This window comes from Chiloscyllium punctatum, chromosome 3 (genome assembly GCF_047496795.1).
Source record: "Chiloscyllium punctatum isolate Juve2018m chromosome 3, sChiPun1.3, whole genome shotgun sequence".
NCBI lineage: Eukaryota > Metazoa > Chordata > Chondrichthyes > Orectolobiformes > Hemiscylliidae > Chiloscyllium > Chiloscyllium punctatum.
The window spans coordinates 46404060-46418305 of record NC_092741.1 but is presented as its reverse complement, the minus strand read 5'-3'; the positions used below and the strand labels follow the sequence as shown (position 1 = coordinate 46418305).

Sequence of the window (14246 nt, the reverse complement as noted above, 5' to 3'; positions counted from 1 at the left end):
GCAGTTCAGAGAAGATTCACTTGGACAATCCCCACTATGGAAGGATTGCCTTATGCACAAAGACGAAACAGATTGGGACCCTACTCACTAGAATTTAGAAGCATTAGAGGTGATCTCATTAGAACACAGGCAGAGGAATTGCATATATTTAAGGCTGAAACAGAAAGATTCTTGCTCATTTAGGGAATCAAGGGTTATGGGGAAAGGGCAGGTGAGGAATGCCGATCAGCCATGATACTATTGAATGGTAGAGCAGCAAAGGAAGGAATGGCCTACTCAGTTCCTATTTTTTATGGTCTTAAATAAATATCCAAATCGTTTTCCTAATGTAGTCCCTCCATCACAGCTCCAAATGAATAACAAGTGTGGGGACTGTAATAAGTAGAGTGTAGGAAGGAGAAAGAAAATAGAACATTACAGCGCAGGACAGGCCCTTTGGCCCTCGATGTTGTGCTGACCTGTGGAACCAATCTAAAGCCCATCTAACCTACACGATTTCATTCTTGTCCATATGCCTTTGTCCATATAAATGCCCTTAAAGTTGGTGAGTCTACTACTGTTGCTGGCAGTGCGTTCCACGCCCCTACTACTCTCCGAGTAAAGAAACTATCTCTGACATCTATCACCCTTCAATTTAAAGCTATGTCCCTTCGTGCTAGCCATTGCTATTGAGGAAAAAGGCTCTCACTGTCGAATCTATCTAATCCTCTGATCATCTTGTATGTCTCAATTAAATAGCCTCTCAACCTACTTCACTCTAACGAAAACAGCCTTAAATCCCTCAGCCTTTCCTCGTACCTTCCCTCCATACCAGGTAACAACTTAGTAAGTCTCCTCTGAGCCCTTTCCAAAGCTTCCACATCCTTCCTACAATGCGGTGATCAGAATTGTTCGCAATACTCCAAATGTGGCCGCACCAGAATTTTGTACAGCTGCAGCATGATCTCACGGTTCCGAAATTCAATCCCTCTACCTAGAAAAGCTAACACATCGTATGCCTTCTTAACAACCCTATCAAGATCCCTATACTCATCTACACTACCAAGAATCTTACCATTAGCCCACTACTCTATATTCCTGTTACTCCTTCCTAAGTGAATCACCTCACACTTTCCACATTAAACTCCATTTGTCACCTCTACAGCTTATCTATGCTTCTCTGTAACCTACAACATCCTTCGTCACTATCCACAACTCTACCAACCTTCGTGGCATCCGCAAATTTACTAACCCATCCTTCTACGCCCTCATTCAGGTCATTGACATAAATGACAAGCAACAGTGGACCCAAAACAGATCCTTGTGGTACTCAACTCGTAACTGAATTCCAGGATGAATATTTCCCATCAACCACCACCCTGTGTCTTCTTTCGGCTAGCCAATTTCTTATCCAAACTGCTATATCACCCTCAATCCCATGCCTCCGTATTTTGTGCAACAGCCTACTGTGGTGAACCTTATCAAAAGCCTTACTGAAATCCATATACACATCAACCGCTTTACCCTCATCCACCTTCTCAAAGGACTCAATAAGGTTTGTGAGGTATGATCTACCCTTCACAAAACCATGTTGACTATCCCTAATCAACTTATTCCTTTCTAGATGATTTTAAATCCTACCTCTTATAACCCTTTCCAACACTTTACCCACAAATGAAGTAAGGCTCACAGGTCTATAATTTCCAGGGTTGTATCTACCCCCCTTCTTGAACAAGGGAACAAGAATTGCTACCCTCCAGTCTTCTGGCACTATTCCTGCAGACGCCAACATAAAGAACAAAGCCAAAGGCTTGGCAATCTCCTCCCTGGCTTCCCAGAGAATCGCAGGATAATTTCTGTCCAGCCCAGGGGACTTATCTACTTTTACACTTTCCAGAATTGCTAACACCACCTCCTTATGCACCTCAATCCCACCTAGTCCAGTAGCCTGTATCTCAGTATCCTCTTTGACCACATTGTTTTTTTCTAGTGTGAATACTGATGCAAAGTATTCATTTAGCGCTTCTCCTATCTCCTCTGACTTTCCTCTGACTCCACGCTCAACTTCCCATTACTATGCTTGATTGGCCCTAATCTTACTCTAATCATTCTTTGATTCCTGATATAGCTATAGAAAGCCTTCCGGTTTTCCTTGATCCTATCCGCCAATGACTTCTCATATCCCCTCCTGGCTCTTCTTTCTCTCTTTGTCTCTTTCCTGGCTAATTTGTAACTCTCAAGAGCCCTAACTGAGCATCGCATCTCATCCTAACATAAGCCGCTTCTTCCTCTTGACAGAGATTCAACTTCCTTAGTAAACCATGGCTCCCGCGCTCAACAACTTCTTCCTTGCCTGACTGATACATACTTATCAAGGACCTGCAGTAGCTTGTCCTTGAATAAGCTCCACATTTCAATTGTGCTCATCTCCTCCAGTTTCCTTCTTTATCCTATGCATCCTAAATCTTGCCTAATCGCATCATAATTGCCTTTCCCCCAAGCTATAACTCTTGCCCTGTGGTATATACCTATCCCTTTCCATCACTGAAGTAAACATAACTGAATTGTGGTCACCATCACCAAAGTGCTCAACTACCTCCAAATCTAGCATCTGGCAGGCTTCATTACCTAGTACCAAATCTAATGTGAACTCATCCCTCGCCCCAAAGAATTGATGCCTGTTGTCTCCCTCTCCATTCTCTGTATAGTATATCCCTACAAAGATGAATTTCAACTTGTCTAGTTGTGAAAAGAGACTGAACCAACCATTTTACATCCCACTGGATTTTCTTTGTATTGTATGATGGCAACTGTTGGTTCCCAGCAAAGTGTGAGCTGTTGCATGAACAGACTGCTGGTTGAATGCATGGCTGGTATAGTGACCCTGCTTTCAAAGGTTACTCTGTTTTTGAGTTAGACCCTGACAGAAAGACACAAACTTCAAGCAGCTAGAGAAAATGAGAGACTGGTTGAAACTAAATAAAAGTCAGATATGTTTGTGCTGACATCATCCAGAAGTACACTGCAGGCAGAGTGAAGGGAAACAAAAAGTAGTGCTGGATCTGTGAGTCAGCAACAGATAAATATAAGATCAGTGTAACTTTCTCTTAAAGTTAGCTATTCACTAGATATGACCATGGGTGCACTGAAAGTTCAGATAAATACTGGTGGATCAATGATGTTGTGCCTGTTGTGAGCATACCTGAAGACAGAGGAGAAATGCACTACTTTGATGAAGACTCTTACCAATAGAATTCAGGTTGACTGGGAGACGCATGAGAATTCGCTTTGTTGTACCTATTTAACGTGTAATCTGTAATTTAAATTGACTACAATTTGCTTGTTAATTCATATTTGTTTTATTTTGATTTTAGTTTGATATATGTAAGTAAAGTTTGCATTAAAAAAACTTTTTCATTATTTTCCTCATTGAAGTAGCTTGGTACTTTGGATTTTTAAGAGACCATCTAGCCATCTAGGTTAGGTGAATTGGCCATGGTAAATTGTTAGTGTTAGGTGAAGGGGTAGTGTTAGGTGAAAGGGGTAAATGTGGGAGAATGGGTCTGTGTGGGTTGCGCTTCGGCGGGTCGGTGTGGACTTGTTGGGCCGAAGGGCCTGCTCCACACTGTAATCTAATCTAATCTAAACCATAGGGATCATTACAATTCAAGTCTTATTTTATTCCTTTTATATAAGAGGTAGCGATGGCTTAGTGGTAATGTACTAGTAGTGGACTGGTAATCCAATGACTCAGAATATTGGTTTAGGGACATGAAATTGAGTCTCACTCGCTGGCATTTAAATTTAATAAAACCTGAAATTAAAAGCTACCCTAATGGTGACCATTGGCAACCACTGAAAAAACCCATCTAACTGTTCAGTCCAAGGATAATTAATGATGCACAACAGATGTCAAAAAAATCACATTTGTAAAAATTAGCAAACCTAGTTTTGGTCAATTGAAAGTGGGAGGGAGATGGGAAGCAAGTCTGAATGCAAGTTTTACCCAACTTGACAGGCAGTGGGCAGAATTTAAACTGCGGAATCACTAACATATTGAGTCCTAAGGGAAAGCCTGGAAGAATAAAGGTTTAAAGTCGGAGATAAAAATTGAAGGTAGAAATGAATGTTCTTGGAAGCAAAACGGAGCTCTTTACCCAAGACATATTACTCAACTCAAAATAACTGAATGATTTTTTTTCCCCCAGTCTTTGGGTTAGAACTGGAATTAAAAATCTACATTAATCTGTACTAACCTGGTGTCAGGAAACTAGTAAATTGGTAGAAGATTTCTGTGTCCTTCTTTTGTCCACTGTAGCCTACAATACTGCCCACCTCCAACGGAAATGTTTTTAAGTGTGCTCCTGTGGCCAACTCATGCAGCTGCAGAACATGCTTCACATCATGTAGATAGCATAAAATCAGAAAATTGTTCTTGACGCATCCTGCCCATTCTGAAAATATAGAAAAACTTAAATTGTAAACACACTGGAGACAAAAAGAAAAATTTAATTACAAATATTGACTTAAAGCAAGGCATTATCTAAATTATACTTTTGATAATTCACATAAGGGTAAAATATAAATGTAGAATGTAACCTGTATTGGATCAGACTGAATCCCCTCAAAATATATTAAGATACTCAAGACCCTATCTTTTTTTTATTTCAAAGATAAGTCTAAGACGTTGTGTTCCAGATGCAATTTGATTGGTCAGACTACTCGGCTTTAACTAATACACACTGTAACTGTTGTGTAAAAATATAGACAAAATAAATGAAAAGAATTGGCTTTACTGTAACTCTATTGAAATGTTTATCAAAATAATACATATTTATATAAACAACCATTAATTTACTATTTCAATTTACAGAGGAACCTTTATTATCTGGTATTCGATTATCCAAATATCGGATTATCTGGCAAGATAGCAAGGTGCTGATGCTCGGTTAGACTATGTTATCCAGCATTCAATTATCCGGAATTCAATTAACTGAATGAAATACTGCCTGCCCCTGTCCTTCCAATAATCGAGGCTCCTCTGTAGTAACAGCTCATAAACACATTCTTGGCAAAGACAAATTCAGTAAAACAGATTGTTTCACATGCAATTCTAGCAGCATGGTGACCACAATTCTAGTTTTTAGCTGTAACAAAGAGAAGAATAAGAATTTCTACATCCAGCTTAAAGAACCCAGCAAGGAAAATTTTAAAAAAAACCTGGTTCTGTGGGAGCTTGATCCCACCCATTTAGGGTGCTTCTATTGTTCCAACTTTTAAAAAACCCAAGGCCTCAAAAGCTGTTTGCTTTATTGTCCTTGAGCAGTCCGCTCGGTATCTGTCTCAACCTTTCTTCATAAAAAAAAACTAGGACAAAATAAACATTTTAAAGCCATAGTATCATCACAGCCTCTTCAAAAATGTGCAGTAATTTTAGAACAATCAGAAACCATTGTATAATTCTTTATTATAAAGAATAGAATGTAGCTGTCATGCCTTGCAAAGGGATTAAAATTCAGCAAAATGTCCAGGTATTCATAAAGCAAACTTAAGGTACCAAAATAATCAACTTAACAGAAACAATTTCAGACATTGCTATGATCTTTACCAATTTCGATGGTACTGACAAGGTGTTGTTCTTGCAATAGGAAAATCTACGTAGCAACGTTGCTTTATGAATGCCAGCATACCACCAACATAATAGGAGGCTAACAAAACCATTGGATGACCTCAACATTTTTGAAGTGTGGTTAAATGTGAATGAAATGCATCAATGGAAGAAAAAGGCCGATCATCACCCTGAAGAGTCAGGTGGATGCACTTCTGCTCACTTGCTGGTTTCCCCAGCTGAAACTACTAAGGCCATAGAGAAGCTCCGGGACTTTGCACCACAGTGCAAAAACATGGAAACCATACTTCCACTAATGATATGGCTGACTTGTCCAAACAGCACAATAAGCAGAAAAAGGATTACCCTGTACTGAGCTTTTCTAGAACTATCTCCAAACATTTTTCAATATCTTTTACTGTACATGGTCAGGCCATCGTAATGTGTGAATAAACTGAAAAAAAGATATGCCACTGTTTTGATTTATATTTAACAACTTTGTGAGTGAGCCAGGTTGCATGCTGGATTTCTTTGGTTAGCTAAAATACTTGCATATCGATATTGCAAATCTAATGACATCTCTTCCTTGAAGAGTTATTCCACTAAATTTTGTAAACAGACTAGGAACTACAGGTAGAGTGGGTGGCTCTTGGTTGTTCAGGGGACCTAATAAGTCCTGGCTATTAGGGGGTTTAATTGGTTTCTTCTCCGAAATGAAGCAGATGTTTAAAGTTCAATCATCAACATTGTTTTCCATTTACGCTATTTTTGTGGAGAGAAAGGAGAAGATCCAAATAGTAACCCTTTAGGGTTTGGACTAAAGGTTTTTATCATTTACAACCTGACATCCCCAAGGTTATTTTGGAATTGTCTTCCAGTACCTATAATTTTCTACGAGCTGTTTTCATTTCAGATTTCCAGTTTATTTTCCTTTCTTTATACTGTGGCATGGACGACCATTTTCCGCAGTAATGATTTATGTGAAATGATATTGCTAACTACCAGAAATGCCACTCTTCTGATCTTTGATGCTTGCTGCAAATCTAAGCAAGTCTAATAGGTTTACTGGAATATTATTTTGAAATTCTTCACCATCACAATTTCAAATATGTTCTCTAAATTCAATGACCAAAATCATGGATTCTCAGAGTTTCTTTATCTCTTCCAAATTGAATAAATGTTAGATTAGGTTTCTTTCTTGTAATACTAAATTTTAATTGATAATCTTCAGGTGCAAGCTCATAAGCATTGATCATTGCTTTTTAAATAATTTTAAAGATTGCAAATTGTTCGTCTGACCACCTGGAGTACACATTTGTCGCTGTCCCTATCTAACAAAACTGTAGCATTGTGCGTTTGAATTATTTTTCAATAATTAACAATTTTGACTCGATTAAACAGGTGAAGAATCAAATTACATTTTGTTCAATTGCAGTCAGTTGTTAAAACAGTTTAAATATGTAATTCTTACAACATCCTGCTTTTATATCAACTTATCCTGTAACTTTCTCAGTTTAGTCTTAGTCAAAAAGATTTCAACATATTCTATGCCCACAAATGTCATAACAACATACAAGACCATGTTGAAGTTGCAATCATATACTTCACATCAACTCCCCTGCTTTTATCTCAGTATCTCTGCCTTCTCAATTTTAAAGGTTGACAGATTCGCTCTCAAATTCAACATCTACTAACTCTGCAAAGAGCCCCCACTTTGTTATTATCTTAGCTGATGGTAATAATGGTCAAGTGAGATCCAAGAGTGAAACCAAGCTTGATGGAAAGTTTATTTTTGCCACTTGCTTACTATTGGGGTCAGTCATTGAGCACATTCAAAAAAGGCTGCCAATGTACTCTTAACACAAGATAATAAAAGTTTATTGTACGAGCAGGAAAAAAAAACTATATTAAACTTTAAACAAATGGAATAAAGGGTGTCATATCTGAAATAAAATTTCAAACCTTTTTGCCTCAACAGTCATGCAAATTCATAAATTCTGATGGAGGGTTATTATGTTCCAACTTTAAACTAAGAGGACCTAATAAGTCCTGGTTATTTGGAGTTTAATTTGTTTCCTTTCCAACACGAAACAGATGTTTGAAGCTCCAAATAGTAAAACATTTCTTCTTTGGGTGCAGCTGTAATTGGTTTGTTTTCAGCAAAGTTCTGTATTCACAAATGCTATTTTTAATTATGATGAGGAGGTGCTGGTGTTGGACTGGGGCGGATAAAGTTAAAAATCACACAAAACCAGGTTATAATCCAACAGGTTTATTTGGAAGTACTGTCTTTCAGAGCACTGCTAAATGAGACACCTTTAAACCAACCTCGAATACGGCTCACTTATTTCTTAACATGGACTCCTTGAACACCACTTCCATAATCTTTGGTTTCTTGAGTTGTTCTTTTACAAACACAAAGCCACTCAGGATTTTTTTCTGCCTGGATTACTGTTTTGGTTACTGTTAAACTCCACTGCTATTGTTACAAGCCTTTTAAGTCGCTAAATGACCTTATTCTCTCTCTCTCTCTCTGAAATAAACTGCACACTCCCTGACCTTCTGAATGGTTTCATCTTGAAAAACAAACTCTTTTCCGTTTTGGTTTTCTTTTATCTTGGGACATCTTGCTACTACATGACAGGTTATTTTTGCTACGCTCTTCAACACTTGCTTCTAGGGCATGGAAATATTCATCTTAAGGTTTTTTTATTTTAAAAAGCCTAATTTAGAATGCATGGAAGTATATTTTCAATGCCACTCAAAAATCAAATTAAAGCTATGTTCTTCCCTTCTTAATACACACAATATAGAAATACAAATCAAACTTAAGGCAGTACAGGGTTCACTTTAGAATTCAATTTTCCAAATAACTTCCACAAGATCTCACAGACAGCGATGGGATATTGATTAGACAAAGTATTCTTTAACGATGCTGGTTGAAAGATGTATATGAACCAGGGTCAGCGGCACAAATGCTGCGAGGTCAAAGCTATAACTCAAGGGAACTAAATGTGGTACTGGAGTGAAGTGTAGTCAGTTGAAACCAATAAGCATTTCAACCTATTCCTGAACCAAACATTGAAGATTTCAGCATTACAATTTCTCTATTTATCAGTTAGCAGCATAATTATGTAGTAAATAATTCATAGAGTCATAGAGATGTACAGCATGGAAACAGATCCTTTGGTCCAACTCGTTCATGCCGACCAGTTAGCCTAACCTAATCTAGTCCCATTTGCCAGCACTTGGATGATATCCCTCTAAACTTTTCCTAATCATGTACCCATCCAGTTGCCTTTTAAATGCTATAATTGTACTAGCCTCCACCATTTCTTCTGGCAGCTCATTCCAAACATGCACCACCCTGTGCGTGAAAAAGTTGCTCCTTAGGACACTTTTAAATATTTCCCCTCTCATCTTAAAACCTATGCCCTCTAATTCTGGACTCCCCCACCCCAAGGAACAAACTTTGTCTATTTATCCTATCCATGCCCCTCATGACTTTATAAACCTCTATAAGGTCGCCCCACAGCCTCTGACACTATAGGGAAAACAGTCCCAGCCTATTCAGTTTCTCCCAAACCTAGCAAGATCCTTGTAAATCTTTTCTGAACTCTTCCGATAGGAGGGAGACCAGAACTGCACACAATATTCCAAAAGTGGCCTAACCAATGTCCTGTACAGCTGCAACATGACATCCCAATTCCTATACTCAACGTCTGACCAATAAAGGATAGCATACCAAACACGTTCTTCACTATCCTATCTAACTGCTAATCTACTTTCAAGGAACTATGAACTTGTACTTCAGGTCTCTTTGTTCAGCAACACTCCCCAGGACCTTACCATTAAATGTTTAAGTCCTGTTCTGATTTGTTTTCCCAAAATGCAGCAGCTCGCATTTATCTAAATTAAACTCCAACCGCCACTTCTCAGCCCATTCGCCCAACTGATCTTTGGTATAAATGCAAATTATGTTATTGAGACAAATATTTTGACTGAAAGTGTTCAGGTTTAATGGAACTAACAAAATTGCCTAGCTTGTCAGTGCTTTCAAAACCCTCAATTTCAGTCAAAATTTCAAACCAGATGCTCTGGTGAAAATAATCCAAGTTTGTCCAATCTCTCCTTATACACTCCAATCTAGGCAACATTCTGATTAACCTCTTTTGCACCCATTCCAAAGCCTCCACATGCTTCCGATACAGTGGTGACCAGACCTGCTCCTATGAGTTAGTTACAGAACAATCAGCATAAATAGGGAAGAATGAGAATCAGAAAATTTAATGTACAGATAGGGTAGCTTAATAAACTGACATATAAATCTGCTAGATTACAATGTGACATACTGCACAAAATTGATACTTCCCAAGTTCTCATGCACGTGCAAAAACACACATAAATTTTGTGTCCTTCATATACTGTTAAACAACTGATTCAGGGAACATTCAAGAGAACTATTATAATGATAAACTGAACTGAAAACGAATTTCGCACTTACCTAATACATCTTTCTCATCCTCGGCAACCAAAGTTTTCCATTCGGAAGGATCAGGATTACTGAAGTCAATATTAATCAAGCAATAATGAGGAGAATTGAGATTTGTTTTAAAAGTGAATACAGTCCCTTCATTAGTGACATATTCATATTCTGCATCAAAGTTATCGACCAGTTTGATCCAAGGAAGGATTCCTATTAAAATAGAATTTGATTGCTCAATTTCTTTTAGAAAGTGACTTTAACAAACACCACTTATACTGTGTTAATATAAACAAGCACGGTCAGGTGTCAAAGCACATTAGATTCTATTTTGTCAGATTAATGTTCTCAAGTAAAGATGGCAGAGCTGGTTTCAGAATAATTGAAGAATTATTCTATTCATCCACCTAATGGTTAGAGCTTGTAAATGCATTCAGCTTGTAATTACATCATTCAAGAACTGTTCATAAACAAAAACTCCATTTTGTTTACAGGGGTAATTTCCGGATCAGATTTGAAAAAGAATGCCAAATTTATGAACAAAAATGTGCACAATCACAATTTTCAGAAGAATACTCATAGACGAAATTAACTTATAGCCCAATCAGGACGAAATGCGTTTCAGTTATCAACTATGGGTGGAATACAGCTGTATTTGTGATTTTGCAATCATTCTTGGGATTGCTTGATTAGGTTTGACAATTTTCAAGTTGCTACTGGTTTAGAAATTGCAAATGGAACTCCAAAGCAGAGATAAGCACTCAAACTTTGCATGGATTAGAATACATTTGGGGATAACTGCCAGAAAATTAAAATGAATCAGAATGAAATAAGACTGAAAAGTATAACAAGAATTTTCTTATTCTTGCAGGAGATGGGCCATCATTTGATGCTAATCCCTAATTGCCTTTGGGGGTTTGCTAGGGCATCTTAAAAGATGTTTAAGATTTAATCACAATGTTCTGGGCAATGTTTCTTATTCATGCTGACCAGGATACAGGAACACTGATTTCTGGTTCTGGACATTGCTGCTACACACCTTGGAGATTCAAGCAACGGCTGGAAAAATGGAGGAAATGTAGGCTGTAGGTGTGGAGTCATATGATGCGACTTAACATCACTACTTCGCTTTCCCAAAGAATTCATACAATGTTTGCTTTTTTTGATGTATATAGCTTAATGCAAACATACATTTAAGTCCCTGTTGAATGATGCAAGTGCAACTTAGACTAAAATTTGAAAAGCTTTCATCAAATGTCATGGTAATACTTTTTGCAAATAATGTTTTAGCAACACTGGAAAAGGTTTAGCAATTGGGGACAAGTTAACTGTATAGACTTTTTGGCATTGATGTGTGAAAAGGTCACTGAGAAGGCAGAAGAGAGAAGAAAACAACAACTTGCATCATCTCTAAAGACTATGGTTTGCTATGGTTGACAGAGATCCACAACATCTAATGGGGGTTCATTAGAATCATGGACTTGCTAGTGATTAGTTACACAATTAGTTATTGAACATATTTTAAAAATGTGCAGTGAGTTTTACAAATTACTCAAGTATTGCCAGTGGTCACATACATCAAATCTTGCCACCTTGGAATCAAAAATGGGAGTTTCATTCTTCAAGGAAACATCTCCATTAAGAGATAAATAAAACTTTGTTTAAAAATGTTAACCTATTCCGACAAAAACATCAATTACAGTGGTCACAAAAGATTTCTGGGTAATCCAAGATGGAGGACGGGAAAAATTTCTGGCTGTAACAGCTGCCCGTTTTTTTGAGGGATTTTAGGTGCCGGAGGTGATTTCCTCAAATTGCAGGAGCAGCAATTACTGTTTTATATGCTGTTGCATTGTTTTGGAACTTCAGGGAAAAAAAAGTCAAAACAACAGCAGTTTTAAAAGGGAGAAGAAGAGACAAAGGAAGCACGTGGTGAGGTCAGCGCAGGAGACAGAGAGAGAGAGAAAGAAACTGATACTCCCTTTGCTGTTTGAATTCATATATCGTTGGACATCAGAGGGTGTCTGGGAAAATTATTTAACAGTGAAATTCACAACTGATCTTGGAGAAACTTTTGGAGGAAAGCACAGAAGCAGATAAGTGTTTTTTTTTAAAAGTGTGTCCTACAGAAAGTCTGCAAGAGTGAGTAAAGTGGGTTCTTTCTTGATTATATGTTTTTGGAGTTATGTCTCTTGATTAAGCTTAAAATAGAAGTCATAACTATTAATTTAACCCGGGGCAGTGTTTGTAGAGGAATAAGACGGTGTTATTTTCTGGGTCTGTAGATTGTGAAGAAGCAAAAATGGCCTTTAGTAGAGTGATGTGCACTTATTGTCAGATGTGGGAGTTTGAAGAGAACTTAAGGGTTACAGTGGATTATATCTGCCATAAATGCTGTTGGATGCGAATCTTATCAGATCGAATGGATTGGTTGGACAGACAGTTAGAAGCAAGGAGGAATTTGCAACAGCAACAGTATTGTGATGGATGGCAGTTATAGGAAGGGGGGAAAAGTCTCAGATACAGTCACATAAATGGGTTAACTCCAGGAAAGGTAAAAGAGGTAGGCAGCCGGTGCAGGAGTCTCTTGTGGCTATACCTATTTCAAACAGTTATGCTGTTTTGGAAAATGTAGGGGGTGATGGATTCTCAGGGGAACGTAGCACGAACAGCCAAGTTTCTGATATTGAGACTGGCTCTAATTCAACAAGGGGTATGTCAGGTCCCAAGAGATCAATTGTGTTACAGGATTCTCCAGTTCGAGGTATAGATAGACGTTTCTGTGGCCAGCAGCGAAAAAGCAGAATGGTGTGTTGCTCCCCTGGTGCCAGGATCAAGGATGTCTCAGAGAGGGTGCAGAATGTTCTCATGGGGGAGCGGGTCCAGCAACAGGTCATTGTTCACATTGAAACCAACGATATAGGGAGGGGAAAGGTTGAGATTCTGAAGGGAGATTACAGAGAGTTAGGCAGGAATTTAAAAAGGAGGGCTTCAAGGGGTAGTAATATCTGGATTACGCCCAGCGCTACGAGATAGTGAAGGCAGGAATAGGAGGATAAAGCAGATGAATGCATGGCTGAGGAGTTGGTGTATGGGAGAAGGATTCACATTTTTGGATCATTGAATCTCTTTTGGGATAGAAGTGACCTGCACACGAAGGACGGATTGCACCTAAATTGGAAGGGGACTAATATACTGGCAGGGAAACTTGCTAGAGTTGTTCAGGAGGATTTAAACCAGTAAGGTGGGTGGGTGGGACCCACAGAGAGAGTGAGGAAAGAGGTCAATCTGAGACTGGTACAGTTGAGAACAGAAGCAAGTCATACAGTCAGGGGAGGCAGGGACAAGGTAGGACTAATAAATTAAACTGCATTTATTTCAATGCTAGGGGCCTAAGAGGGAAGGCAGATGAACTCAGGGCATGGTTAGGAAGATGGGACTGGGATACCATAGTAATTACGGAAACATGGCTCAGGGATGGACAGGACTGGCAGCTTAATGTTCCAGGATACAAATGCGACAGGAAGGATAGAAAGGGAGGCAAGAGAGGAAGGGGGAGTGGCATTTTTGATAAGGGACAGCATTACAGCTGTGCTGAGGGAGGATATTCCTGGAAATACATCCAGGGATGTTATTTGGGTGGAACTGAGAAATAAAAAGGGGATGATCACCTTATTCGGATTGTACAATAGACCCCCTAATAGTCAGAGGGAAATTGAGAAGAAAATTTGAAAGGAGATCTCAGCTATCTGTAAGAATAATAGGGTGATTATGGTAGGGGATTTTGACTTTCCAAGCATAGACTGGGACTGCCATAGTGTTAAAGGTTCAGATGGAGAGGAATTTGTTAAGTGTGTACAAGAAAAGTTTCTGATTCAGCATGTGGATGTACCTACTAGAGAAGGTGCAAAACTTGACCTACTCTTGGGAAATAAAGCAGGGCAGGTGACGGAGGTGTCAGTGGGGGAGCACTTTAGGGCCAGCAACCATAATTCTATTAGATTTAAAATAGCGATGGAAAAGGGAAGATCAGATCTAAAAGTTGAAGTACTAAATTGGAGAAAGGCCAATTTTGATGGTATTAGGCAAGAACTTTCAAAAGCTGATTGTGGGCAGATGTTTGCAGGTAAAGGGACAGCTGGAAAATGGGAAGCCTTCAGAAATGAGATAACGAGA

At 38.6% G+C, this 14246-nt stretch overlaps 1 protein-coding gene across 4 annotated transcripts in view; it reads right to left on the bottom strand.

The window, feature by feature from the left end:
* The window catches only part of LOC140458371 (prolyl endopeptidase-like), a 173843-nt gene that overhangs the window by 91834 nt on the left and 67763 nt on the right, over positions 1-14246 (bottom strand). For all 4 annotated transcript variants that reach the window (XM_072552818.1, XM_072552845.1, XM_072552838.1 and 1 more), the window contains 2 exons: positions 10092-10283; positions 4236-4433 (listed from right to left, as the gene is read on the bottom strand). In XM_072552818.1, coding sequence (XP_072408919.1) covers positions 4236-4433; positions 10092-10283 — 390 coding nt within the window. The remainder of the gene's footprint in view (positions 1-4235; positions 4434-10091; positions 10284-14246) is intronic.